Below are 27,372 nucleotides of genomic sequence, written 5' to 3' on the forward strand. Positions count from 1 at the left end.
TACCTCTAAATTACGAATGCATTAAAAAAAACATTAGCTCAAACACAAACCTACCTTATGTTGCCTCTAAATCAATAAAACTAAATGCAAACACTTTCAAAACAAACCATTACACCGCTTTTCTAATTCAACGAACACTCGAAGCAGGAAAATTTGATTCTGAGCTTTTTTCTAATCAAATTACTCGAGTTAGTTGATTAATAGTTGCAGCACTACTTATAATGGCAGGTCATTAAATCAAAGCTCATTCAAAGTCTATGCACGTGAAGTTTATGGTCTTCTTAAAATTAATAAATGAGGATCTAAGTAGGGCTGCAGCTATCGATTATTTTAGTTGTCGATTAATTGATGAACTAGTTAGGTCGAATAATCGAGTAATCGGATAAGTAACATGAAAAATTAAAATACCTGAGCTGAACCTCCATTTTTTTATTTAAAAAAAAAAAAAAGTATGTACAACAAAAGAACAATTGGCTAACTTAAGCTAACAGACCTTTGCTATTTAAATGCTATAAAATGCCTTTTTTTTTTTTTTTTTTTTTTTTAAACAATGCTCTTAACAAATGGTTCAGACACATATTCCCACAAAAACTGCTAAATATGCCTATGAACTAAATTATGAATGCATAAAAAAAGTTCAAACAAAAACTTAGCTTACGTTGGTCTTAACAGGGAGCAATTGGATTGTCATGTGAAATGAGGCAGACCAGAGGGCAGTGTATCCACCCCAATCAATAAAACTAAATGCAAACACTTTCAAAATAAACCATTACAATGCCACTTTTGTTAAACGAATACTCGAATCAATAAAATTCGAATATTTTTTTCTTATCGAAATCTCGAGTTAATCGATTAATCGTTGCAGCACTAGATCGAAGTACAACAACAAAAACGATTGGCTAACTTGCATACCAAAAATCTGCTAGCTAAAATGCTATAAAATGCCAACTTTTTTTTTTCTTCTTTTTTTTTTAACAATGTTCTTAACAAGCCGTTTAAACACATACCCCCCCCCCCCCCAAAAAAAACACCTAAATATGCCTATAAACTAAATTAACAATGCATAAACAAACATAAAAGCTCACATAAAAACTTATGTTGGTCTTAGCAGGGAGCAGCTTGATTCAGCCATGTTAAATGAGTTAGTAAAGTAAAAAATAAGATCCTGTGAGGTACAATAAGGTACTGTTTATGCAACAAACACACACAAAAAAGACTGGAGACTAAATGGAGGACGAGACTCTGGCATCATGAAGTTGAAATCGCCTAAGGAATACGTCATAACCCGGGGACTACCTGTATTATTACAGCTGCCGCGATTCATTGACTACCATTTTAATAGTCGCTGAAATTGTTGACCTCATAATTGTCCAAATAAAAAATGTTAGCCTCTTTATAATGTTATTGTTCCAATTAAAAATAATAATGCAAGGGTCATTCAATAGATAATATTTATATAATTTTTCAGTAAAAGGACTTTCAAACAGATACACATTTTAAAATAAGTTTTTCAACATAGTCTCCCTGCACTGTCAAACATCTGCACCTATTTGCATAAACTCTGTATTCCATCAACATAAAATTCTGAGCTAGTCGCTCACAACACTTTTGTCACTTTCAAACTTGGTGACATTTAAAAAAAAAAAAAAAATTCGGCTGAAACATAGCACCATACATAGTTGACATTCTTCGATAAATTTCAACTGGTTTACACCCTTCATCAACCAAAAACTTGATAAATGACCACTATTCAATCCTGGAGCATCCCTATTGGTCGGCCATCTTTGTTATTCACCAAAACTCTCAAAGTTACTTTTTAATTTGCTCAAGAATTTAAATCCATGCTAAAAAGAAGTAAGCTTCTATCTGTATTAGAAGTCGTTATACCGAAAAATTTACCTTATTGACTGAATGACCCTTGTAACAAAACAAAAAAAAGTAATATTCTTATTTTTAAAAACTGTATTTAAATATTTATTGAATACTTTTGAATAGTACTGCAATGATTAATCGATTACTCGAGTAATTCGATCGATAAAAAAGGATTCAAATTAAATTTTACTACGAGTATTATTTTAATTAAAGTGGCGTTGTAAATTGGAAGTGTTTTTTTTTTTTTTTTTTAATTGATTTGGCTGAGTCCACTGCCCTCTAGCGGCAACAGTAATATGACATAACTCATTTCACGTGGCTGAATTCAACTGCTCCTTGTTAAGACCAACATAAGATTATTTTTGTTTGAGCTAATTTTTTTTTTTTTTATGAATTCGTATTTTATCTAATATTTATATTTAGCCAATTTTGAGGAAATATGTGAGCGATTTGTTAAGAGCATTATTTAAAAAAATAAAATGTTAGTATTTACTTTTGCCAGTTTTTTTTTTTTTTTTTTTTACCAGCTTGTCCTCATGGGAAATGGTCATCCTTTAGGCAAAAACACTAATGTTTTTGTGAAACGGCTCACTAAAATCGACCAAAACTGAAGTTACCAAGTGTTGCTTTAAAATGGCATTATTAAATGAGATAAGCTGATACCTGTAGAAAATCTGCACAGTACTTCTGCTTTTTCTGTATAAATTGTATGTATTTCTGGATTTTTAAAAAACTTTGTCCCTTAAAAATAATAAATATATATGTGTGTATATATATATATATATATATTTTTTTTTTTTTTTTTTTTTTTTTTTAAGTTACCAACCCAATCCTTTTCACCTGCCTTTTCACCTGATTCCGATCCTCTAAAAAATGGCGCAATCGGCCCGATTTCCAATCCCGTGATCAGATCGGGGACATCCCTATTCTAAAGGATTCATCACCTGTCAAAATAGTGGTCGAGCAATCATGGCGGCCCTATTCGATGTCATTCAATTACTTCTAATTATGTGGCCCCATCATTCCTACATAGCTTTTCAACTAAAGACAAGTTAAATGACTAGAGATTGGTCAAGTCATTAAAGCTGTAAGAAAAAAAATGGCTGTGTTGCTGTAGCCTTGCTCCATAAATTTTGTGGAGTTATGATTATAAATCCTAATGTAGCATCTATAAAACAGCAGATGATGGTACCTGTACCAGCAAAACCAGTACAGAAATATTGTTGCGTCTTGGTACTGTATTTTCTGATACATAAACAAGCATATATTGGATTTCTTAGTAGGGAAGGTCTAAACCAGGAGAACTTCAATTGCTTTGGCATTTTGGAGATGCGACATGTAAGTAGAGTGATGCTTTTTTTACCCATGTTTGAGAATAAAGTTGATGAGATGTGTAGAAAGCGTTTCTAGTGTACGTGACTACTAGCTCTGGAAGCTCTTGCTGGATTTATTATGCTTTTTTTTCCCACTTGACGTCATTATGATGGCATCCAGAAGGTTCTACGCGCTCAAGTGTATGCCTCATCACCATAAAGGCACTGAAATACGCTCTTTTTTGCCTTCTTGCTGGATTGTTTTGTGCAATTGTGGCATTTGAATGCATCGCAACCATACAGCTTCGATTTCAGGTGTCAGAAATGAAGACGCTAAAGTAATAGTGTAATCACTTCTATGTAAGGCGCGCGGCTGAATTTCATTGCTAATATGATTTTAGTTGTCAAATTTGAGCTTTTAATATGAATAGAATCGTCTTGCTAATGGTTCGCTTGAGGCGTGGTGCTGTTTTTACTGTGAGCCGCTGAACACGGAAGTGTTTTTCCGGACTACCAATCAAAAGAGGGCTTCTTGGTTGTTGCTGTCCAATCAGCGAGAGGTTTGTGGTCGCTTGTCGCTTCCTGTGTGAGCGAGTCTTTTTCGTCTGCTTGGCTGTACTTTCGTCACTTTTTGGACAAAAATTGTGGATTATTTTTAAATAAAACACACCCAGACAGATGGCCAAGTTCAACCCGGTAACAGTATTTGCTTCGAGTGTATTTATTTGAACCGAGAGGATGTTTTATTATTTTTCCGAGCTCACAGCGTGTGCTCGTCCACTAATGAAATGATGTAATATTGTGCAAAAATCTCCTTTAAAGTTCAATAATGGAGATTAATCATCACCCAAATTCATGTGGATAAATGTATTCATATCTACTGTCAGGTGTTATCATATCTGAACGATAAATTATCGTTAAGATGTTAGGATAATTATTATCGCTAAGCCTTTTAAGCTTTTAATTTTTACCCGTTTATGACCTAGTCTATGTTTATGGTTGAATTATTGTCACATGTTCCGTTTGCTTCGGCACTTCGGCTGCCTTTGACGGGGTGAGACGTCCAAGCATTCCAGTTTTTTAGTTACTACCACAGCACATATTCTATGAATACCACACTTATACATGGACTGGCAGTGAATATATTAATTTTAGGCTTCCCTGCGTACAGTTGAAGTTTAAAGTATCTTTTGACATGATAACAAGACTGAAAGTCTTTTTCTTTTTAATACAGATGGCAGACTGTGTGTCTAAAGTGGAGCTGACCGTCTCCTGTACGAACCTACTGGACAAAGATGTAGGATCCAAGTCGGATCCTTTATGTGTACTGCTGCAGCGTTCTGGAAAAGATGGCTGGACTGAGGTAACTTTATCTCTCGATAACAATGATCTCACAATATATCTCAAGATTTTTTCTAAAAAACAGAAAATCAATTTTCATCCTTCTGCTGTGGATTGGAATAAGTTTATAACTAGTAGACATCCAATCTGTTTGAAGTGGGAGGGTGGCAGCGAATCATTCGAAGTCACACTCCGCCTATAGTCACTTCCTGTTGATTTTGGGAGTTACCGGAAGGACTCGAAATTGTAACAAAGTGACCTGAAAAACAAACTGGAAGTAACCCAGAAATGCCCGAAAATCATCAGAAATTGTCCCAAAACCAACAGAAACTGAACAAAAGCGCCACAAAACAAATAGTAAATGACCCAGAGATGCTCCAAAACCAACTAAACAAGACATGACTTGGAAATGCCCTAAATCCAACCAGAAATGATCCAGCATGTTCAAGAAATAGTCTGAAATCAAAAGGAAGTGACCCAGAAATGCCCAAAAATCATAAGAAATTGACCCCAAATCAACAGAAAGTGAACATAACTGCCCTAAAACAATAAGGAAGTCACACAGAGATGCTCCAAAATAAACAGGAAATGAGCAATAAAGAGGAAGTGGCATAGAAATGCCCTAAAACCAACCAGTAATTATCCAAAATGTACAGGAATTGACCTAGAAATACCCTGAAACCAACAAGAAGTGACCTGGTCACTGGCGGTCACTTCCTGTAGGATCCAAAACGCAAAGCCCTCAGAATCGACGATCTCCTCACTCCGTCCCCTTCGCGCACCGCTGGACAGCGGCCAAGAAAAAGTCTCACCCGCTCGTTCTCAGTTCATTCGTTTAATCCAACAAAAAGTAATCCACAATTTGCCATCCAAAAATATAAACAAAGGCGCAACTGAGAGATAGAGGTGGAGAGACGCAACTCCAAATAGGAAGAAAGAGAGAAAGAGATGTCAAAAAACTGTTTGGGCTCTATGCTTCCTACTTCTGCCCTAGCGCCAACTGACCGTCCCCAAAGCCACTTCCGCATTATATAGACCCTACCCACGTGATGTCACAACTCCGGCCTCCTGACTGGTGCCGCCCAATTGTCCGTCAACACATCGTGTTTACCTGTTACGGCTACGTACATTCCTCCTATTTACGGCGTGTTTTTCTGCTCGTTAACATTAATAATCAAAATGGTGAAGGCGTGTGTGACGGTCGGTTGCAATAACAGAGAAGATAGACGGAGAGACTTGAAGTTCTACCGGATTCCGAGAGACCCGGCGAGCAGAGCGAGATGGGCTGCTGCAATTCGACGAGAAAACTGGGCTCCAAACGATTACCACAGATTATGTAGTAGTCATTTTATATCTGGTAAGATGCATTTAATATATATTTAGAGGGTTTTGGGCTGACAACCACAATTAAGATCATTGCTAGGCTAATCGCCGACAACATACACGTATGTATGTAGTGAGAGTGGTATCGCTAAACCATATAAACATTAAAAGCCCTAGCTCCATTGACAAACGACATGAAATACATTAGACTTGACAGTGGATGTTAGCAATAACAAAAGATTTTGAATTGAAAATTTCGTAACTCACCTTTCCAAGCACAAGATAGATTCCTGCCGAATTTTCGTGGACGAGGACCTGTTTCACCCAACCAGCAACAAAGTATTTATAAGCCTCCAAGCTCTTAAAGTTTTTCAAACTTTCGTGAGAATAGGCTGATTTTGTGTGGACAAGATAGTTGTACATATCAGGGTAGCTAGCAGATGTCAGGCAAATACGGCGGAGACAGCGGGTCGAAAAACATCGATTTAGGCATCAAATATGGATCTGGCGAATGGATAAACTGAAGCTTTTCCACATAACGCCTTTTATGCAACGCATCAACTGAGTTTACGGCATCTGAAAGCACCGGGTCTTCCATGAAATGCATTATAAATTGCTCGATCAATTGAGACCATTGATAATACAGACACAAAATGACGGACAAGGGGGCGGAACCATACAGCGAGCACGTGATTTTGTGACGTCGGTGGGTAGGGTCTATAGGACTCTCTCGCATCACCAGTTTTGCCCAACTTTTGTCTTATCAGGTATTTGCTGAAAGCATTTTTCCCTGAAGCTCGTCTTGTGAACGACCGACAGTGCTGTCCTGCTCTTCACGGAGATCTGGTTCAAATAGGAAGGGTAGAACCGACGACATGTTGGGAAAGCTAACGAGTGACACGCTGGAATTTCGGCAACGGGCCCGGTGACATCACGCACTGTAACGTAACAAGAATGGCGACCTATCACTTAAAATAATTTTACAAACTTTATTAAAACAAAAACTTTAAGAGGGGTTTTAATATCAAATTATTATAACTCATACTAACATGTATCTTTTAAGAATTACTTGTCTTAAAAACAGAGGATCCCTTTAAGAATGTCCCCGAATGAATAGGAAGTAACTCAAAATCAACAGGAAGTGACCCGTAAATGACTTCAAGACATGATCTGTTTTCAATGCCATTGACGACCAGTGAGCTAACGTTGACACTATTCTAATGGAAGATTTTGATAGCATTTTCTTTAACCCTTGAGAGTCGAAGGACGCGCCGGCGCGTCCTCAGCGCACGTCGTCTTTGAAGCACCCTCGCGTTTTAATTACGTCACCCACATGCCGTTGGTTGGTCTCGTTTTAAAGTGCGGAAGTTGCGGTTTACTCTCGTTGTTATTTGAAGTCAATCGACCAACTAAAACGTGAGATATTGTCATTTAAGTTTTATAGGTTTATTGTCCTCTCAAAAAAACATTAAAACGCTGCATGGATCATTTGTTTATGTCTATATTTCCATCATTTCTTGTCCTTTTTCAAAACGGAAGCTCCATGAAAAAAACACAAATCAAACGAACCCTTTTGAAGTCACAGTGGAAGCACAAAATGCGTTTTTTTTTTTTTTTTTTTTTTTTTTTTTTTTTAAAAATATATATAAATATAACTGCCGCGCGAGGTTCCACCGAACGAGAGGGAGGAGTGAATCTGAAGCAGCGAGGGGGCGAGCGACGACTTTGTGTGACTTTGAGGATGAACGGAAAACTAAATTTAGCGCAAGCAATTGTGCTTTTTGATCAGCTTGAGGAAGAGGGTGGTCCAAATTCGTCATCATCGTCTTCTTCGGAAGAGTCCTCGAGTGAAGATAGTGACGGATTTGAACACGTGGGTGACGCCATCGACGAGCAGAGGTAAGCCAACTCACTTTTTTTTTTTTTTTTTTTTTTTTTATGCTGTAAAAGTTTCTTTTGATATTGCAAGACAAAGTTAATTTTGATGCAATATAAGTGCGTGTTTGTGTATGTAATAATAAGATGTGCATATCAGATCAAAGTATAATTTGTGGTCTTCTTTCTATATGAAGATTAGGGATGTAGCACATATTCAGCTACGGTATTCTTTCTATTGTCATACATATAGATTTCCATTATTATTTATTGCTGTATATATTTTTATTTTATACTTTATTATTTTCATAAATACTGACTTTTGTTTCATGTACATTTATAGTGACAATGAAAGTAAAGTGAAATGAAAATGGAAGGGTGGAAAGAGGACCGACACCCCATGGAAGTGTGGGCTGTGATGTAGCCCTGTGTCTAATTCCAGGACGAAACTGCTTTTCGGAGTGGCATGCCTGAAAAAAATGTAACTTGTTTATTGTAAATATTTTTGAAAATACTTTTTTTCCCCAATGTTATATATATATATATATATATATATATATTTCCCACAATCAGTCTTCTCAATTTGTGTATATAAATGTGTGTTCAAGAAGCTTGATTGTGTGTACATAGTTTTCATCAGGCGATGGGCCGCAATACCTAAACTCATAAAGAGATGGCCTCTAAACACTTTTTGTGTTAGATGGTATATTTTTTCACTGTTCTTCACTGTTTGGTCTGCTGTATATAACCTGTTTTGACTAGAGCATGTATAAATGCAAAAAACGCCTATGGCTATACCTGTTGTTTATGTTGAATTGTCAAATAAAAGACTATTTATTCTAAAATTTTTTGGTTGATTGTTCATCCTAACATGTTGAATAAATATTACAAAGTTTCAAAACTGTTCGTTACGCATGTTTGGTTGTCAATTGGACATCAATATTAAAAATTTTGACAAAACGATTTTGGAATTTTTGGTCTTTTTGGGCCCAAAATTATGACTTATAATTGGTCAGTGAAGGAAACAACAGTTTGGACATGAAGTTCAAGGTGTCACAAAAAAAGGGACCAAACCAGGCCATCGTAAACAATTCTGTCTTTGAAATATAAAGGCAACTTCAAAGGCATGCAAAATCAGACAAAATAGGCCCAGACCTTAAAGGGTTAAACAGTGACACTTTTTTAAAAAGATATCAATGCTTGATGGGGGCATATCAATAACCTTTTAGGCTAGAAATATTGTGATATATCACCTTTTAGATAGATTGTCACACCCCTATTAAGAACCACTGTTCTAAACGATTCATCTGATTATAAATTATTAGTTGATGAATCTTGACAGCCATCTTTGTTTCCATCAGCTGGGCCGCACCGAGCATCTCCAGAACACCTCCAGCCCGTCTTTCAGCCAGCGCCTGCGCCTGGACTACCACTTCGAGACGGTACAGAACCTGAAATTGGGTGTCTACGACATCGACAACGCATCCAAGGACCTCGGCGACGACGACTACCTGGGAGGTGTGGAGATCACCTTGGGACAGGTAAACCCAAGCGCACCTGTCGGCCCATTTTTGAGCACGGCGTCGATCTGCCTTCGTTCATGGTTGTCCTAGATTGTTTCCAGTAAAACTTTGACCAGACCTCTGCAGCTGAAGAAAGGAAAACCTGCCGGCAAAGGAAGCATTACTGTATGTAGCGACCTTAAAGCTGTAATATCATTTATTATAAAGCAATTAAATTGTACAATTTTGAATCTTTAGATCACCGCAGAGGAGATTAAGGACAACAGATTGATTGAGTTGGAGCTGGAGGCCAAAAATCTGGACAAAAAGGTGATTTAAAAACAAAAAATGAAAGAAAAAAAATTTGTTCCTGAAGTCCATTTCCACACAAATGTGCATCGAGATATCGTTTAGCTTAGCAAAGAGAGGTGTGAGCCATTTTTCCAGTGACACAAAGTTTTTGATGCTTCAAAAAACACATTTATCAAGATTTCCTCGGTCATGACTTGTGTGTATCCGTCCGGCGAAATGGCATGATGCAGCATGAATTTTGAGTGATAACGGGACTTGCAGGCCCCCATTTACTACAAAATGGACCCAAAGGGGTGCCATTTATTTGTGCTACGTTTACGCGAGTTGTTGGGACACCCCTCTGTTATTGAGCGAGTTAGTACGCGCCATCAGGCGCTGGAGTTAGGATACGGAAGGGCTGCGAATAACGTCATCACTCAAAATCAGTGCTGGGTTGAAAAGTGAAGGAATTCGGCCCCTCCCGCCAAGCCGCAAAACGGCGACAGCTGAACGAAGCGCCGCTCTGCTGATGCCGCCTCCGTGACTCAACCGGTGGGGGCCAATATTCCGCGCGTTCCCTTCCTTTGTTAACCCTTTGTACTGACTCCATTTTCCAAAAGTTTGAAGAAGCCTCACTGAAAACAGTTTGGCAATTTATTCATCAACAATGGTCAAAAACACAAGGCAAAAACAGATGACGGAGGGACAATTCTGGATCCAGAGTCGTCAAAACACCGGCTACATAGCAATGTTTCAGAGCAGCGAACCGTTTGTTAGCTCAGTGTCCAGTCTTTTTGAAGGCTGTGGTGGAGTGGGCCGGGCCGAAGGTGTGGCTGGGTGTTGTTTTGGGATCATCCCTCTGTGGCCGGTTTTGGGCGGTTAGGGTCGCACGTCTACCTTCGCCGCTGGGACGTGGTTGCCACAGCAACCGACGCCGGTCTTGACGTCCCAAGCGCCCGCTATCAACTTGTTATCCGGGCTGGGCGAGACACTACTTGTTTTCGGACAGAGCGCCCTGCTCTTTGTCCTTGGAGTGGCCGGGAGAACTGATTGCAAGAGTTGGTGCGTCAGTCTTGCTCGTGTTGCACACGTTGGGCTTCTGTGATAAGATTGAGTTGTGTATCTATTCTGCTTCTTTTCATTAAACTATGGTGTGCTATTTATTCTAGGTGTGTTAGAGGAGTACAAACAATCCTACAGTACATACAGTGCCTTGCAAAAGTATTCGGCCCCCTTGAACCTTGCAACCTTTCGCCACATTTCAGGCTTCAAACATAAAGATATAAAATTTTAATTTTTTGTCAAGAATCAACAACAAGTGGGACACAATGGTGAAGTGGAACAAAATTTATTGGATAATTTAAACTTTTTTAACAAATAAAAAACTGAAAAGTGGGGTGTGCAATATTATTCGGCCCCCTTGCGTTAATACTTTGTAGCGCCACCTTTTGCTCCAATTACAGCTGCAAGTCGCTTGGGGTATGTTTCTATCAGTTTTGCACATCAAGAGACTGACATTCTTGCCCATTCTTCCTTGCAAAACAGCTCGAGCTCAGTGAGGTTGGATGGAGAGTGTTTGTGAACAGCAGTCTTCAGCTCTTTCCACAGATTCTCCATTGGATTCAGGTCTGGACTTTGACTTGGCATTTCTAACACCTGGATACGTTTATTTTTGAACCATTCCATTGTAGATTTGGCTTTATGTTTTGGATCATTGTCCTGTTGGAAGATAAATCTCCGTCCCAGTCTCAGGTCTTGTGCAGATACCAACAGGTTTTTTTCCAGAATGTTCCTGTATTTGGCTGCATCCATCTTCCCGTCAATTTTAACCATCTTCCCTGTCCCTGCTGAAGAAAAGCAGGCCCAAACCATGATGCTGCCACCACCATGTTTGACAGTGGGGATGGTGTGTTCAGGGTGATGAGCTGTGTTGCTTTTATGCCAAACATATCGTTTTGCATTGTGGCCAAAAAGTTCAATTTTGGTTTCATCTGACCAGAGCACCTTCTTCCACATGTTTGGTGTGTCTCCCAGGTGGCTTGTGGCAAACTTTAAACGAGACTTTTTATGGATATCTTTGAGAAATGGCTTTCTTCTTGCCACTCTTCCGTAAAGGCCAGATTTGTGCAGTGTACGACTGATTGTTGTCCTATGGACAGACTCTCCCACCTCAGCTGTAGATCTCTGCAGTTCATCCAGAGTGATCATGGGCCTCTTGGCTGCATCTCTGATCAGTTTTCTCCTTGTTTGAGAAGAAAGTTTGGGAGGACGGCCGGGTCTTGGTAGATTTGCAGTGGTCTGATGCTCCTTCCATTTCAATATGATGACTTGCACAGTGCTCCTTGAGATGTTTAAAGCTTGGGAAATCATTTTGTATCCAAATCCGGCTTTAAACTTCTCCACAACAGTATCTCGGACCTGCCTGGTGTGTTCCTTGGTTTTCATAATGCTATCTGCACTTTAAACAGAACCCTGAGACTATCACAGAGCAGGTGCATTTATACGAAGACTTGATTACACACAGGTGGATTCTATTTATCATCATCGGTCATTTAGGACAACATTGGATCATTCAGAGATCCTCACTGAACTTCTGGAGTGAGTTTGCTGCACTGAAAGTAAAGGGGCCGAATAATATTGCACGCCCCACTTTTCAGTTTTTTATTTGTTAAAAAAGTTTAAATTATCCAATAAATGTTGTTCCACTTCACGATTGTGTCCCACTTGTTGTTGATTCTTGACAAAAAAATTAAATTTCATATCTTTATGTTTGAAGCCTGAAATGTGGCGAAAGGTTGCAAGATTCAAGGGGGCCGAATACTTTTGCAAGGCACTGTATGAGAAACGGTACTGTTCCTTGATTGATTAGATTAAGTGTGTTAGAGTAATGCAAACAGTTACATGGTGTGTGCGGGAAAGGTAACTATTCCCTTTAACAGCCAACGATTTTTCACATGTAAGAGTAGCGATACTTCAAAAAAATATTACTCAAGTAAAAGTAGTCATCTAAAAGTTGTACTCAAGTACAAGTAAACTCAGCCTCTCCGGGGCTGCAGCGGCTGCCGCTGCCCTTCTTTCAGCAGGGTCATCGGCGGAGCCTCCTGGGGCCCTTTGGGGCCAGGGGTGGGGCTTGTTGTCCCCTGCCGGGGTGTGGGAATCCCCTTGTCTCTGTCGCTCGGTGTGGCGCCTGTCCGGTGGTGCGGGGTGGTCAGGAGGTGGGGGGTGGTCGGGGCCCTGGTGCTTCTCTCGCCCTGCGCCCGGTGGTTCTGGCAGACGGGGCCCCGCCTGCGGGAGCCTCCCTCTTGACACTGGAACTACCAAGGGTGGATCAGTTGATACAAATCACTTTTGTATCCAGACAAGGGTCATCTGACTCTAATCAGCATATCTTTTGTGAGTATTGAGGTCCTCATTCGTCATTCCCATTCAACCTCGCAAAACCACAGGGTTGGATTGCTCCAAATAGCATCTTGAGTGTTTACAGGGCAGGGTTGCCTGTTTGCGGAGGATTTTCTGACATTACAGCATTGAGAAAGAACAGCTGTCTCAATCTCTCTGGATATTTAATTGCACTGTTTCTTGTATGTATGGAGCTATAATTGTCATATTGCTGATGATGGATGGCTGATGATGCACAACACAAGTCATTTTTTCACAAAGAAAAGTTTGTGTGTAATAAAAAAAACTTTTTTTAAATGGTGACATACAGTGGGGCAAATAAGTATTTAGTCAACCACTAATTGTGCAAGTTCTCGCACTTGAAAATATTAGAGAGGCCTGTAATTGTCAACATGGTTAAACCTCAACCATGAGAGACAGAATGTGGAAATAAAAACAGAAAATCACATAGTTTGATTTTTAAAGAATGTATTTGCAAATAATGGTGGAAAAGAAGTATTTGGTCAATACCAAAAGTTCATCCCAATACTTTGTTATGTACCCTTTGTTGGCAATAACGGAGGCCAAACGTTTTCTGTAACTCTTCACAAGCTTTTCACACACTGTTGCTGGTATTTTGGCCCATTCCTCCATGCAGATCTCCTCTAGAGCAGTGATGTTTTGGGGCTGTCGTTGGGCAACACGGACTTTCAACTCCCTCTACAGATTTTCTATGGGGTTGAGATCTGGAGGCTGGCTAGGCCACTCCAGGACCTTGAAATGCTTCTTACGAAGTCACTCCTTTGTTGCCGTGGCTGTGTGTTTGGGATCATTGTCATGCTGAAAGACCCAGCCACATCTCATCTTCGATGCACTTGCTGATGGATGGAAATTTTCACTCAAAATCTCTCGATACATGGCCCCATTCATTCTTTCCTTTACACAGATCAGTCGTCCTGGTCCCTTTGCAGAAATACAGCCCCAAAGCATGATGTTTCCACCCCCGTGCTTCACAGTGGGTATGGTGTTCTTCGGATGCAATTCAGTATTCTTTCTCCTCCAAACGCGAGAACCTGTGTTTCTACCAAAAAGTTCTATTTTGGTTTCATCTGACTAGGAATGTGCCGGTATGAGATTTTGACGGTACGATAACCGTGAGCAAAAATACCGCGGTTTCATGGTATCACGGTATTGCAATTATAGCTCCCAAAAATTTTGAGATGTATGGGTTAAAAAAAACCAACAACTTTTTTCCATTGAACAGGATTTTTTTTTGCAAATTGGAACATGAATATATTGTTAAAATAAATAAATTATCAATAAAAAAATATTTGAAATAAAATTAAAATAAATATAACTTATAGACTATACTCACAGCCACAGCTCAAGTTGCACAAGATTACAGCAAGAACAAAATAATTTCTATAAAGTAAAAACACTTCTGAAGAAAATTTTTAAAAATTTATACTGCATGACTTTTTTTTGAGGGTGGAAAAGCTTAAGTGAAGTTTCGCCATTTTCAGCTACTGTGTCAACTCGAGTCTACATGATGTCATGCCTTTGTGTTAAAAAGAACATAAGGAATTCATAAGTTAGGTAAAAATGTATAAGTTAGTTAAAATGTCAATATTGTTGTGGAAAGGTTTCATCTAAAAAAAAACACACATTGGGAGTGAGACCTCACCTATATCCAGCGAACGTGGATTTGTGCTTAGGGCAAGATCATCGTTCGCAATTAGCGATCTTTGATGCTATCTCTTTTTCCCCTTCATTCAAGCGAATCAAGCTTGTCTTCTCACTCTGCGGCTGTAACACTCAACGAAGTTGCTCTCCCAGCTGAGCCTAGGCTAACATTCATCTTTGTAAGCTTTTACTTAGTTTGTATTTTGAATTTGAAAGGAAAATGTGTGTTTTGTTTTTGGCGAACTTTTTCCATGGTGCTAATCTGAGGAAACTACTCACATGGAAAAATCTAATTGTACAACATTTTAAATGTATTCATTTTGTATATTAAACTTACCACGATTTGAGAGCTCAATAAATTGAAGAACAGTACGCCTTATGTTTGGAGTAATTGTTTTTGGGTTAGCTGGCCGTGTAGCCGATAGCGTCACTCTCACACACAGCAACAAACGGGGGGGAGCGCTGCTGCGCCAAGCCGCTTCTGGCTGCATTTTTGACACAAGAAAAATAGCGAATACCGTCCTACGGTCTGACGGAAAATTTTAGTGGTTTTGAAACCGCGACGTTTTCACACCACGGTAAACCGTGAAACCGGTAACCGGCACATGCCTACATCTGACCATAACACATTCTCCCAGTCCTCTTCTGGATCATCCAAATGCTCTCAAGCGAAACGCAGACGGGCCCGGACGTGTACTTTCTTCAGCAGGGTGACACGTCTGGCAGTGCAGGATTTGAGTCCGTGGTGGCGCATTGTGTTACTGATAGTAGCCTTTGTTACTGTAGTCCCAGCTCTCTCTAGGTCATTCACTAGGTCCCCCCGTGTGGTTCTGGGATTTTTGCTCACCGTTCTTGTTATCATTCTGACGCCACGGGGTGAGATCTTGCATGGAGCCCCAGATCGAGGGAGATTATCAGTGGTCTTGTATGTCTTCCATTTTCTAATAAATGCTCCCACAGTTGATTTCTTTACACCAAGCGTTTTACCTATTGCAGATTCAGTCTTCCCAGCCTGGTGCAGCGCTACAATTTTGTCTCTGGTGTCCTTCGACAGCTATTTGGTCTTGGCCATAGTGGAGTTTGGAGTGTGACTGACTGAGGTTGTGGACAGGTGTCTTTTATACTGATAATGAGTTAAAACAGGGGCCTTTAATACAGGTAACGAGTGGAGCCTCGTTAGACCTCTTTGACAGCCAGAAATCTTGCTTGCTTGTAGGTGACCAAATACTTATTTTCGACTTTAATTTGGAAATAAATTCTTTAAAAATCAAACAATGTGATTTTCTGTTTTTTTTTTTCTTCCACATTCTGTCTCTCATGGTTGAGGTTTACCCATGTTGACAATTACAGGCCTCTAATCTTTTTAAGTAGGAGAACTTGCACAATTGGTGGTTGACTAAATACTTATTTGCCCCACTGTATGACACTTCACCTGAAATCTGAAATCTTTTTATTCCTTGTTCAGGACACCTTTGGGAAGTCTGATCCTTTCCTGGAGTTCTTCAAAAAAGGAGATGATGGAAAATGGCAGCTGGTCCACCGAACAGAGGTAGGTGCTCAAACGCTTCAATTGATCAGGCTGACCTTTTATTGATGTGTGTGTCGGTACGAGCAGGTGGTGAAGAACAACCTGAGCCCCAGCTGGAAGAAGTTCTCCGTCCCGCTGCAGACGTTCTGCGGCAGCGATCTGGAGAGACCTATCAAGGTTCGGTTCCATCCCGACTCAGAACTCGTTTGCCGTCGGCCTTGATGCGCTCTCCGTGGCCCTCAGGTGGATTGCTCGGACTACGACAACGACGGCTCGCACGACCTGATCGGCTCGTTCACCACCAAAGTGTCGGAGCTTCAGAAAGCCGCTTCCTCGGTCGGTTTCAGGATGGTGAAGGATCATGAGCTCAAAAATTCCTCTTCTTATTTGCGATCTCTTGTCCTTCAGGGGGCGTTTGATTGTATTCATCCGGACAAGCAGAAGAAGAAGAAGAACTACAAGAACTCGGGGGTGGTCTCCGTCAAGAGCTGCAAGGTAATATGCCAACATTGTCATAATAATTTTTGGGTGGTAGCTTTGCATTACATGCAAAAGTATAGTTTTTTGCTAAAAATACAAGTATCGGCCAAAATTTGCCAAAAACATAGCCATTCATTTCTAATGGCCAAAATTTCCTATTCCTTTTCATGCCTCAAAATCAACAGGAAGTGATTCCGAAATACCACCAGATCAACAGAAAGTGACCCAATATGAACAGGAAGTGAACCCGAAATGCCCCAAAATCAACAGGAAGTGACCCAGTATCTATAGGAAGTGATTCTAGAATGCCTCAATATCAACAGGAGGTAACCCCAAACTCCCCCATATCAATAGGAAGTGACCCAATATAAACAAGAAGTGAACCCGAAGTTCCCCAAAGTCAGCAGGAAGTGACCCAATCTCTACAGGAAGTGAGACTGAAATCCCTCAAAATCAACAGGAAGTGACCCTGCAATCCCTTAAAATCCACAGGAAGTGACCCAATATGAACGGGAAGTGAACCCGAAATGCCCCATAATCAACAGGAAGCGACCCTAGAATGCGTCAAAATCAACAGGAAGTGACCCCGAAATTCCCACATATCAACAGGTTTGCCCAAAATTTGCCAAAAACATACCCATTCATTTCTAATGGCCCAAATTTCCCATTCATTTTCAATGGCCCTATTCGCCATTCATTTCAATAGCACAAAAACTTTCATTCACTCCTATCGATTTCCAACCCAAGTGACCCGATATCAACATGAAATGACCCCAAAAAGCCCCCAAACCAACAGGAAGTGACCCTGAAATTCCCACATATCAACAGGTTCGCCCAAAATTTGCCAAAAACATACCCATTCATTTCTAATGGCCCAAATTTCCCATTCATTTTCAATGGCCCTATTCGCCATTCATTTCAATAGCACAAAAACTTTCATTCACTCCTATCGATTTCCAACCCAAGTGACCCGATATCAACATGAAATGACCCCAAAAAGCCCCCAAACCAACAGGAATTGACCCCGAAATTCCCACATATCAACAGGTTCGCCCAAAATTTGCCAAAAACATACCCATTCATTTTTAATGGCCCAAATTTCCCATTCATTTTCAATGGCTCAATTCGCTATTCAATTCAGTAGCACAAAAACTTAACTTCACTCCTATCGATTTCCAACCCAAGTGACTCGATATCAACATGAAGTGACCCCAAAAAGCCCCCAAACCAACAGGAAGTGACCCCTAAATTCCCACATATCAACAAGTTTGGCCAAAATTTGCCAAAAACATAGCCATTCATTTCTTATGGCTCAAATTTCCCATTTATTTTCAATGGCCGTATTCGCCATTCATTTCAATCACACAAAAACTATCATTCACTCCTATCGATTTCCAACCCAAGTGACTCGATATCAACATGAAGTGACCCCAAAAAGCCCCCAAACCAACAGGAAGTTATCCCTAAATTCCCACATATCAACAGGTTTGGCCAAAATTTGCCAAAAACATACCCATTCATTTCTAATGGCCTAAATTTCCAATTCATTTTCAATGGCCCAATTCGCCATTCATTTCAATAGCACAAAAACTTTCATAGACTCCTATCGATTTCCAACCCAAGTGACTCGATATCAACATGAAGTGACCCCAAAAAGCCCCCAAACCAACAGGAAGTGACCACTAAATTCCCACATATCAACAGGTTTGGCCAAAATTCACCACAAACATAGCCATTCATTTCTAATGGCTCAAATTTCCCATTTATTTTCAATGGCCCTATTCGCCATTCATTTCAATAGCACAAAAACTTTCATTCACTCCTATTGATTCCCACATATCAACAGGTTTGGCCAAAATTTGCCAAAAACATACCCATTCATTTCTAATGGCCCAAATTTCCCATTTATTTTCAATGGCCCAATTCGCCATTCATTTCAATAGCACAAAACACTTTCATTCACTGATATTGGTTCCCACATATCAACAGGTTTGGCCAAAATTTGCCAAAAACATATCCATTCATTTCTAATGGCCCAAATTTCCCATTTATTTTCAATGGCCCTATTCGCCATTCATTTCAATAGCACAAAAACTTACATTCACTCCTATTGATTTCCAACCAACCCAAGTGACCTGATATAAACATAAAGTGACTCCAAAATGCCCCCAAATCAACAGGAAGTGACCCAATATGAACAGGAAGTGACCCAGAAATGCCCCCAAATCAAAAGGAAGTGACCTAATATCTAAAGGAAGTCAGAGATGCCTCAAAATCAATAGGAAATGACTCGATATAACAACCATGACAGCAAATCTACCATGGCAATTTCACCAGAAATTGCATTTTCACATCACTTGGCTTCATCCCGATTCTAACTCGACTTCTATCTGTTGCAGTTAAGCACGCAGCACAGCTTCCTGGACTACGTGATGGGCGGCTGCCAGATCAACTTCACCGTGAGAGCTTATTTTTCCCCAACATACACGAAGTAACACACTTTGACTTCATCGACTTTTGACGGGTTTCGATTCCCGGCAGGTGGGTATCGACTTCACGGGCTCCAACGGGGACCCTCGCTCGCCCAACTCTCTGCACTACTTGAGTCCAGACGGGCTGAACCAGTACCTGTCTGCACTCTGGTCCGTGGGCCAGGTCGTCCAAGACTACGACACGTCAGTCCAACTTTCCTCCGAAAAATCCATTTTTCAAAATGTTGAAGTCCAATCTATTTAAACGGTCTTTTCAGTGATAAACTCTTCCCCGCGTTTGGTTTTGGAGCCAGACTTCCTCCCGACTACCAGGTGCGACGATAGACCTTTGGCTAACTACCACAGCAACAAATGAAATTCTCGTGTTTTGGTTCTCGCAGGCCGCACATCACGAGTTTGCGCTCAACTTTAACCCTAGCAACCCCTACTGTCAAGGTACGTTGCTTTCCTAGCCCGAAACAACAATTTTTTTTTAACCCTTTGATGCCTGAATTGAGCTCTTTTAGTGTTATTTACGATGATTTTTGGACTTAAAGTGATCCTCGATTTTAAAGACATGTAGGCTCTAATAAATCACAATTGTTCTCTTGTATTAAAATATGTCGTTAGAAACACATAAAATGTTAAATCAATGGAAATATTTTATAATATTTAGTGCATATTTTGACCGATAGTTGGCGCCATGTTCTGCGGGCGCGGAGTGATGACGTAGATGATATTTTTCCAATCGTGTAGCGTGTGTACAACAACTGTGTATTACTGGCTTAACTCACGAAGTAAAATGCCACGTTGTGCTGCTTATGGATGCAATTTCGAGTCAAATGGAAACAAGGAGAGTGATGCGAGTCTCCACAAATTTCCTGTTGACAAGAAGAGGAGAAAGGTTTGGGAAAATGCCTGTAGACAAGCAAATCTTCCCAAACAACCAAGGCTTTGTTGTCGCCATTTTTCTCCTAACGCGTTTGAGGATTTTAGTAGATGACAACTAATGAAAGATCTCACCGGAGCGGCTAGATATAAGCGCAGACTAAAACCAAATACTGTCGCAACTATTTTCCCGCACAAGAAGCCTCAGCCTGCTCTGATATCGAGTGAAATGCGCGCAATGAAGCGAGACGGACGAGACACTCTGGCCGCCCTCTTAAGCACCCAAGCCGCTCCTGTCGCTACAGCGGGAGGCGAACCTTTGGGCGTACCGCTAGTCACAGAGGAAGCTAATAATTCACCTCTACCGTCAGTTCATCAGGCAGTGTGTGTTCAGTATTCAGCTAATATGAGTGATGCTGCCACTCAAACTGATCAAAGCACGTCCAATGCAATTCATTCAATGCAACACAAATGTCCCAACCCCATTGATAAAGCAATAAATTCTCATCGCCGGAATGGCATACATGTGAAGTCAAAATCCATTTTAGGGGACTCCCTCTGAAAGCTCATCGCGAGAATGGCAAGAGTGCCAAACAGTAATCAGAAAAAAGGGTGGCTACTTTGAAGATACTAGAATATTACACGTTTTTAGTTATTTCACCTTTTTTCTAAGTACACAATACACACGTGTGCATTTGTAGCAAGTTGTAACAGAATTCACCGGCGGAAATTATGTTGGCACGTTGTGTGGTTGGGGGGGGGGGGGGTACTTTGTGAAGGGAACAGCTGGAAATAACTGTTACCTTCCGCGGGTCGCATGCCAGACAGACATTGCTATTTCTTGCAGCCTAAATGTCAATAAAACAACGCGGATTAGCTCCGTGGTTTGATACTCCGCCTCCTTCCCTAGCTCGCCACACATTCATAGTTTTATTGCCTTCAGTGAGAGTTTATAATGTCAATGGTCAAGAAAATAAAAAGGCACGAATGCCAATGTGTTTTGGCCTGTACTGTATGTAAAGCATACGACAGCTCTGGATGCTAACAATCTACACAATTATATTGGAATGAGTTTGATGACGCAATAACTCACCTTGAAGATCTGCTGACAAAAACCTGAGTTCTCGACAACATACGCTCTCTCGCTCCGTTGTCATCGAGATGCACTTGCCGCAAGTACACCAGAAGTTTAGCCCAACTCTTGCCTCATCAGGTATTTCTTGCTCTGCATTTCTCCTTTGCTGCTCGTCTTGTGAACGACCGACAGTGCTGTCCTGCTCTTCACTTTTCCGCTCTGGTTCAAATTGGAAGGGACGAACCGACGAGATGTTGCTAATGAATGACACGCTGAAGTCCGGCAGTGGGATTTGTGACGTCACAGCACTGCGACGTCAACAACCATGGCGAACAATCAGTTAAAATAATTTTACAAATTTTATTAAAACGAAAACATTAAGAGGGATTTAATGTCAAATTATTATAACTCATACTAAGATGTATCTTTTAAGAATTACTTGTCTTAAAACTAGAGGATCACTTTAAGACTGTGTCTAGTTTATCATTAGTAGACGTCCAATCCATTTGAAGTGGGAGGGGTGGCAATAAGTAAACGTTTGGATTGGACGTCTAGCACCGTCAATGACTGTCAGTGAGTTAATAAATATACATAAAGCATTAAAGGAGTACGTAAAAAAAATAATACTGATGAAGGAAAAAATAGTAAATATAGAAAATGAAATAGAAAAATACTGTTAAAAATGTGGAAATACTACATTTTAAAAAATTGTTTACGGAAAATATAGAAAATTAATCAAAAATACAAATTTTATTATATTTGTTTTTTTTTTAATAAATTCATCCATTTATCTATAAATTTTATATTCTCACAAAAAGTACTCGTTTAATTTTTAAAAGCATTCTTGTAAATTATTTGGTATTTGTATTTTTGATTTTTTATAAATTAATTTAAAAAAAATAATTGCTTAATTTTTTTTCTCCGGATTTTTTGAGGGAGAAAAAATGAAAAAATAAAAAAAAAGAAGAAAAAAAAGAAAACTACAAATATTACATTATATTGTTTTTTTTTTTTGTTTTTTTTTACATTATTATTATTCAATTCAATTCAATTTTATTTGTATAGCCCTCAATCACAACAGAAGTCTCAAAGGGCTTTACAGAGGCAATATGATACACAATTAGAAATGAAGCAACAAAGATGAATAGATGCAGTTCAAGTCCTGGGTATCCCCTATCCTTAAGACCCTCCATGCCGGCAAGGAAAAACTCCAAAAACTCCAGAGTCAATTGGGAGAAAAATGAGAAACCTTGGGGAGTACCACAGTCAGGAGAGATCCACTCCCAGGACGGATAGACAGGAACCCCAGAACGGCTAATGGGAATTAGCAAGCGAAATTATAGTCCGTAAAAATACAGTGGAGTGAAGGTGCAAGAAGAAGTCCCTCTAGTCAGATGAGACGGGGGTAGCAGCGAGGACGTCTATCCAGCCAGGGGTCCGGACAGTCAGGAGGCTGCAGCTGAAAAATAGCCCCTCCCCAGAGGGGAGGGGGGAAAGGGGACACCGGGTGACTAGTGATGAAGAGACTAGACAACTAGATATTAACATTGGAAAATAGAAATAAAGTAAGACAAGTGGTAGGTAGAGTAAGAAAAGGAGATAGAACTCAGCGGCTGTACTGCCCCCAGCATTATAGCTTCTAGTGCAGCTTAGACTAAACTGTGAGTCTACTCCGACTTGAACTAGCCTAACCATAAGCTTTGTCGAATAGGAACGTTTTTAATCTAATCTTAAATGTGCAGACTGTCTCGGCTTCTTTAATACTAGCTGGAAGCTGATTCCATAAAACAGGGGCTTGGTGGCTAAAGGCTCTAGCTCCGACAGTACTTTTATGAACCCTGGGAACTACCAGTAGACCTGCATTCTGAGATCGGAGTGTTCTGTTGGGGCGGTATGGAACCAGAGCATCGGTGAGATAAGGTGGCCCCAACCCATTAATGGTCTTAAATGTAAGAAGAAGTATTTTAAATTTAATTCTAAACTCAACTGGAAGCCAGTGAAGTGCCTGGAGCACAGGGGTGATGTGCTCTCTTCTATTGGTTCCTGTTAAAAGTCTTGCTGCTGCGTTTTGGACTAGCTGAAGACCTTTTAGAGAGCTTTTGGGACAAGCTGCAAGTAGGGAGTTACAGTAATCCAATCTTGAACGAACGCGTGAATTAATTTTTCTGCATCGCTTTTAGATAAAATATTTCTAATTTTGGCGATGTTGCGCAGGTGAAAGAAAGCCGTTCTACAGGTTTGTTTAATGTGTGCTTTAAACGATAAGTCAGGGTCAAATAAAACTCCTAGGTTTTTAACTGTGGTGCTGGAGGCTACACTTACATTGTCTAGAGTGACTATCTGGGCAGCTAAAGAGTCTCTAACACTTTTCGGGCCTATTATAAGGACTTCTGTCTTTTCAGGGTTAAGCAGAAGATAGTTAGTGCTCATCCAGGTATTTATATCTCGGACGCAGGCGCTCAGTTTTTCTACTTGCCTGACCTGCTCAGGTTTAATTGATAAATACAGTTGTGTGTCGTCAGCGTAACAATGAAAGTTAATGCTATGTTTTCTGATGATATTACCTAGAGGAAGCATATACAGCGTAAACAAGATGGGCCCGAGGACAGATCCTTGCGGCACACCATAACTAACTCTAGAGTACGATGATGATTGTTGGTTTACATTGACAAACTGGTACCTATTAGATAAATATGATTTAAACCAGCAGAGGGCTGCTCCTCTAATGCCTATGTCACATTCTAATCTCTGCAATAAGATATTATGGTCGATTGTGTCAAAGGCTGCGCTCAGGTCCAACAGAACCAGGATCGAGACTAATCCAACGTCAGCGGCAAGTAACAAGTCATTAGTTACTTTAACTAATGCGGTTTCAGTGCTATGATGAGCTCGAAAGCCAGACTGGAACTGTTCAAATAAACTATTGTCCTGTAGGTGCTGACAGAGCTGTTTAATTACCACTCTTTCAAGGACTTTGGAGAGAAATGGTAAGTTAGAAATTGGTCTATAATTGGCCAAAATTTACATGGCCCATGCAGCGTTTTAATGCATATTTATGAGTGCAATAAAACTATAAAACTTAAATGACATTATCTCCCGTTTTTCATGGGCGATAGACTTCAAATAAAAACTGGTGTGGACATCAACTTCCGCACTTTCAAATGAGACCAACCAGCGGCACGTGGGTGACGTAATTACAGCGTGACGAAGCTTCAAAGACGACATGCGTAAAAGCGTCGCTGCCGACGCGTTCGGTGTTAAAGGGTTAATTAGATTGACGTTGTATTGGTTTGTTTTGAGAGAGTTTGCATTTGGTTATATTGATTTTGGGTGAATCCAAATCAGTGGCACTGAAACAATCTGACCTGCGCCCGTCAGGCATCCAGGGCATCGTGGAAGCCTACAGGATGGTCCTCCCCCAGCTCCGCCTCTCCGGGCCCACCAACTTCTCGCCCATCATCAACCACGTGGCCTCCATCGCCTCGGGCGCCGCCCAGAGCGACAGCGCCTCGGTGAGTAGGGACAGGACCAGACTCCGAGCGAGCGCGGCCGACTAACGGCGTCTCACGTCTTCTTCTCCCTCCTCCTCCGCAGCAATACTTTGTCCTCCTCATCCTCACCGACGGCGAGATCACCGACCTGGACCAGACGCGGGACGCTATCGTGCGCGCCTCCCGCCTGCCGCTGTCCATCATCATCGTGGGCGTGGGGCCGGCCGACTTCAAGGCCATGGAGCTGCTGGACGGTGACGACGGCGTGCTCAGGTCCACAGTGGGCGAGGCCGTCGCCAGGGACATCGTCCAGTTCGTCCCTTTCCTCAAGTTCAAAGACGTGAGTCGTCCGCGTTTTCGCTTGGGTTGAGTCGGTTACGTCGTTAAATGTAATTAGATGATGTTACATCAATGTTTATTCATAGATTTATTTCAGTATTTATCTCTATATAATTGTCATTTATTTATTTGGTTATATTGCAATTTTAATGAATTTATAAACATTTATTTGGATTTTTATACCTTATGAAATAAATTGTAATTAGATACATAGTTTTATATACATTTTTTAAAATTATATTTATTTATATTATTTTGGTATTTCTACTTTGAAAATTTTTAAATTTTCAATCTTTTTAGATGTTGATTTTTTTTTATACATTATAAAATGAAAAAAGAAATGTTGATTGAATATTAATCACAGTATTAATGCTATGTGTATTATTAATATATCTTTACATTTATCTATTTTAATATATTTTTAGATTTTGATTTATTTTGTTTAGATTTTTGATAAATAATGAAATTAAGTGCTAAATATATTTATTGAATAATAATCATAATAATATTACTAATAATAATACTATGTATATTATATTTTATCTATTTTTAATATATATATTTTAAGATTTTGATTTATTTTGACATTTAGATTTTTTTTGTTGACATTTTGGAATCAAAAAAATTGAAATAAATAAAACTAAATGTATCAATTTATAATATTTCAACGATTTTGTTTAGTTTTTACTTTTTACACTATGAAAAAGTTTTAAATAAATGTATTGTACAATTGGATAAATAAATATTTTAAAAATTCTCATGAATATTTAATATTGAATATTTTTTCCATTTAAATCCATGTTGGTTTTAATGTGTATTTTTATATTTTCAAAATTTATTTCATAATTTGTGAAATCAAAATATTAATTGTAATAAATGCTTAAATATGAAATATATGTATAAATTTTGATCTACATTAATACCAATTGAAATACATTTTTATCGGAATGAATTAAAATTGTCAGTCAAAATAGAAATATTAAATGTTTAGGTAAGCAAATATAAATTCAATTTTAAAACAATATTTTTTTTGTTATTTATAATATCAAAAAAAAATAGTACAAGTAAAATTTGAAAAACAAAATCAATAGAAATTGAAATCAATGGAAATGAATCAAAGTGGAAATCTAAGAAATCAAATGTATCGATCCTCAAAGTGCCTTACAAGAAAGCAAAATACAGTACATGATCAATAAAAGTATTCGCATAAATAAATAAGAATGGTGAATGTTTTTGTGTAGGCTCCTCAGGCGACGTTAGCAAAGTCGGTGCTGGCTGAGGTACCCACCCAGGTGGTCTCCTACTTCAAGATGAGAGGCCTGCAGCCCCTCAAGGCACCCGCCAAAGCGTGAAACCGCAGCCATCTTCCCAAAACACTCCCACCGCGAAGGACCAATCAGTATCTGGTGTCAGATCACAAGGCCAGGAGCAATTTTGCCATATTTTTTCATACCACGAATAATTAGCAACACAAACAAAAAATACTAGCATAAGGATATATTTTCCATTTAGATCCGTTGGCTAAATGCTCAAGTCAAATCTAGCATGCTGAAATGTACTCAATATCGTGATTACTTTTACATTCACAAACGAATTTATTTTCCAAAAAACTGTCTTCAGAAGATTCCGACTATGCATTGCAAAGCTATTTTTCTTGGGCCAATCTAGCTGCTCTTAGACCACGCCCCGTTTTGTGCAGGACCAATAGCACGGCAGCGCTTTAATGGCAGCTAATCACAAAGCCTGGAGCGACTTTTTTTGTATTGTTTTTTTTTTGTAAGTGCCTAAATTTACATTGAACAAATACACAATTAAAAGCATTGAGGGAATATATAAGTACGTGAAAAAAATGAAAATATATATGGAGAGAAAAGAAATGGGAAAATCCAAAATAAAAGAGAAATTGTAGAGAATTAAAAAATAAAAAATTAATATACGTGTTTTTGAAAATGTAAAAAATAAATAGAATGAATTTTTTATTTTTTCAAATTTATGATCCATACATTTTTTTTCATTTAAAAATTTTACATTTGAATACATTTTCTATTTTTTTCATTTTGGCATTTTCTCATATTTTATTTTCAATTGAATTTTTCATGTTTACATTTTTTTTTTATTAGTACAGTACTATATTTATGTACTTTCATATTCCTCCAGTGCTTTTTGTATATTTGTAACTATGCAGCTCACGGTTGATGCGCCAAATGTTTCCATGGCAACAAATGTTTTAGCTGATAGTAGCATCTAGTGGCCTTCAGGAGAAGTGCATGGCGCATTTGGAATTATTAGGAGTAATTCAATATATACATACATACATATATATATATAAACACACATATGTCAATTTTTGTAATTGCCTTATACCTTGCACTTTTTTACTAAAGATGCCTTATATTAACTCTCTCAATGCCTTTGATGGTAGACATCCAATCACGTGACATATAAGACAAGTGTCTTTATTGAAGTGTATAGTTGTGTCATTACACCAACAGTGCCAATGTCAACCAAAAAAATAATAATAA

At 39.3% G+C, this 27,372-nt stretch overlaps 1 protein-coding gene across 2 annotated transcripts; it reads left to right on the forward strand.

Moving 5' to 3' along the window:
• Positions 1-3,720: 3,720 nt before the first annotated feature.
• Positions 3,721-27,372, forward strand: cpne1 (copine I). 2 transcript variants are annotated; one of them, XM_057845531.1, is made up of 16 exons: positions 3,721-3,881; positions 4,420-4,548; positions 9,086-9,265; positions 9,338-9,412; positions 9,485-9,556; positions 16,044-16,127; positions 16,194-16,283; positions 16,350-16,442; positions 16,515-16,601; positions 18,986-19,045; positions 19,128-19,261; positions 19,336-19,390; positions 19,459-19,513; positions 24,399-24,532; positions 24,615-24,851; positions 26,092-27,372. In XM_057845531.1, the coding sequence occupies exons 1-16, from the start codon at positions 3,864-3,866 to the stop codon at positions 26,200-26,202; spliced, it is 1,614 nt and encodes a 537-aa protein (XP_057701514.1). In that variant the 5' UTR covers positions 3,721-3,863; the 3' UTR covers positions 26,203-27,372. The 2 variants fall into 2 exon arrangements, with proteins under 2 accessions (XP_057701514.1, XP_057701513.1); XM_057845530.1 differs by having other exon boundaries at positions 16,350-16,601.

The sequence above is a fragment of the Corythoichthys intestinalis genome, chromosome 9, assembly GCF_030265065.1.
Source record: "Corythoichthys intestinalis isolate RoL2023-P3 chromosome 9, ASM3026506v1, whole genome shotgun sequence".
NCBI classification, from domain to species: Eukaryota; Metazoa; Chordata; class Actinopteri; order Syngnathiformes; family Syngnathidae; genus Corythoichthys; species Corythoichthys intestinalis.

Bases quoted from the DNA above. Each gene is read 5' to 3' on its own strand.
- cpne1 (XM_057845530.1), top strand. The intron at 9,557-16,043 runs GTGATTTAAAAA...TTCCTTGTTCAG, and splicing joins CCAAAAATCTGGACAAAAAG to GACACCTTTGGGAAGTCTGA. The intron at 19,046-19,127 runs GTGAGAGCTTAT...GATTCCCGGCAG, and splicing joins GCTGCCAGATCAACTTCACC to GTGGGTATCGACTTCACGGG.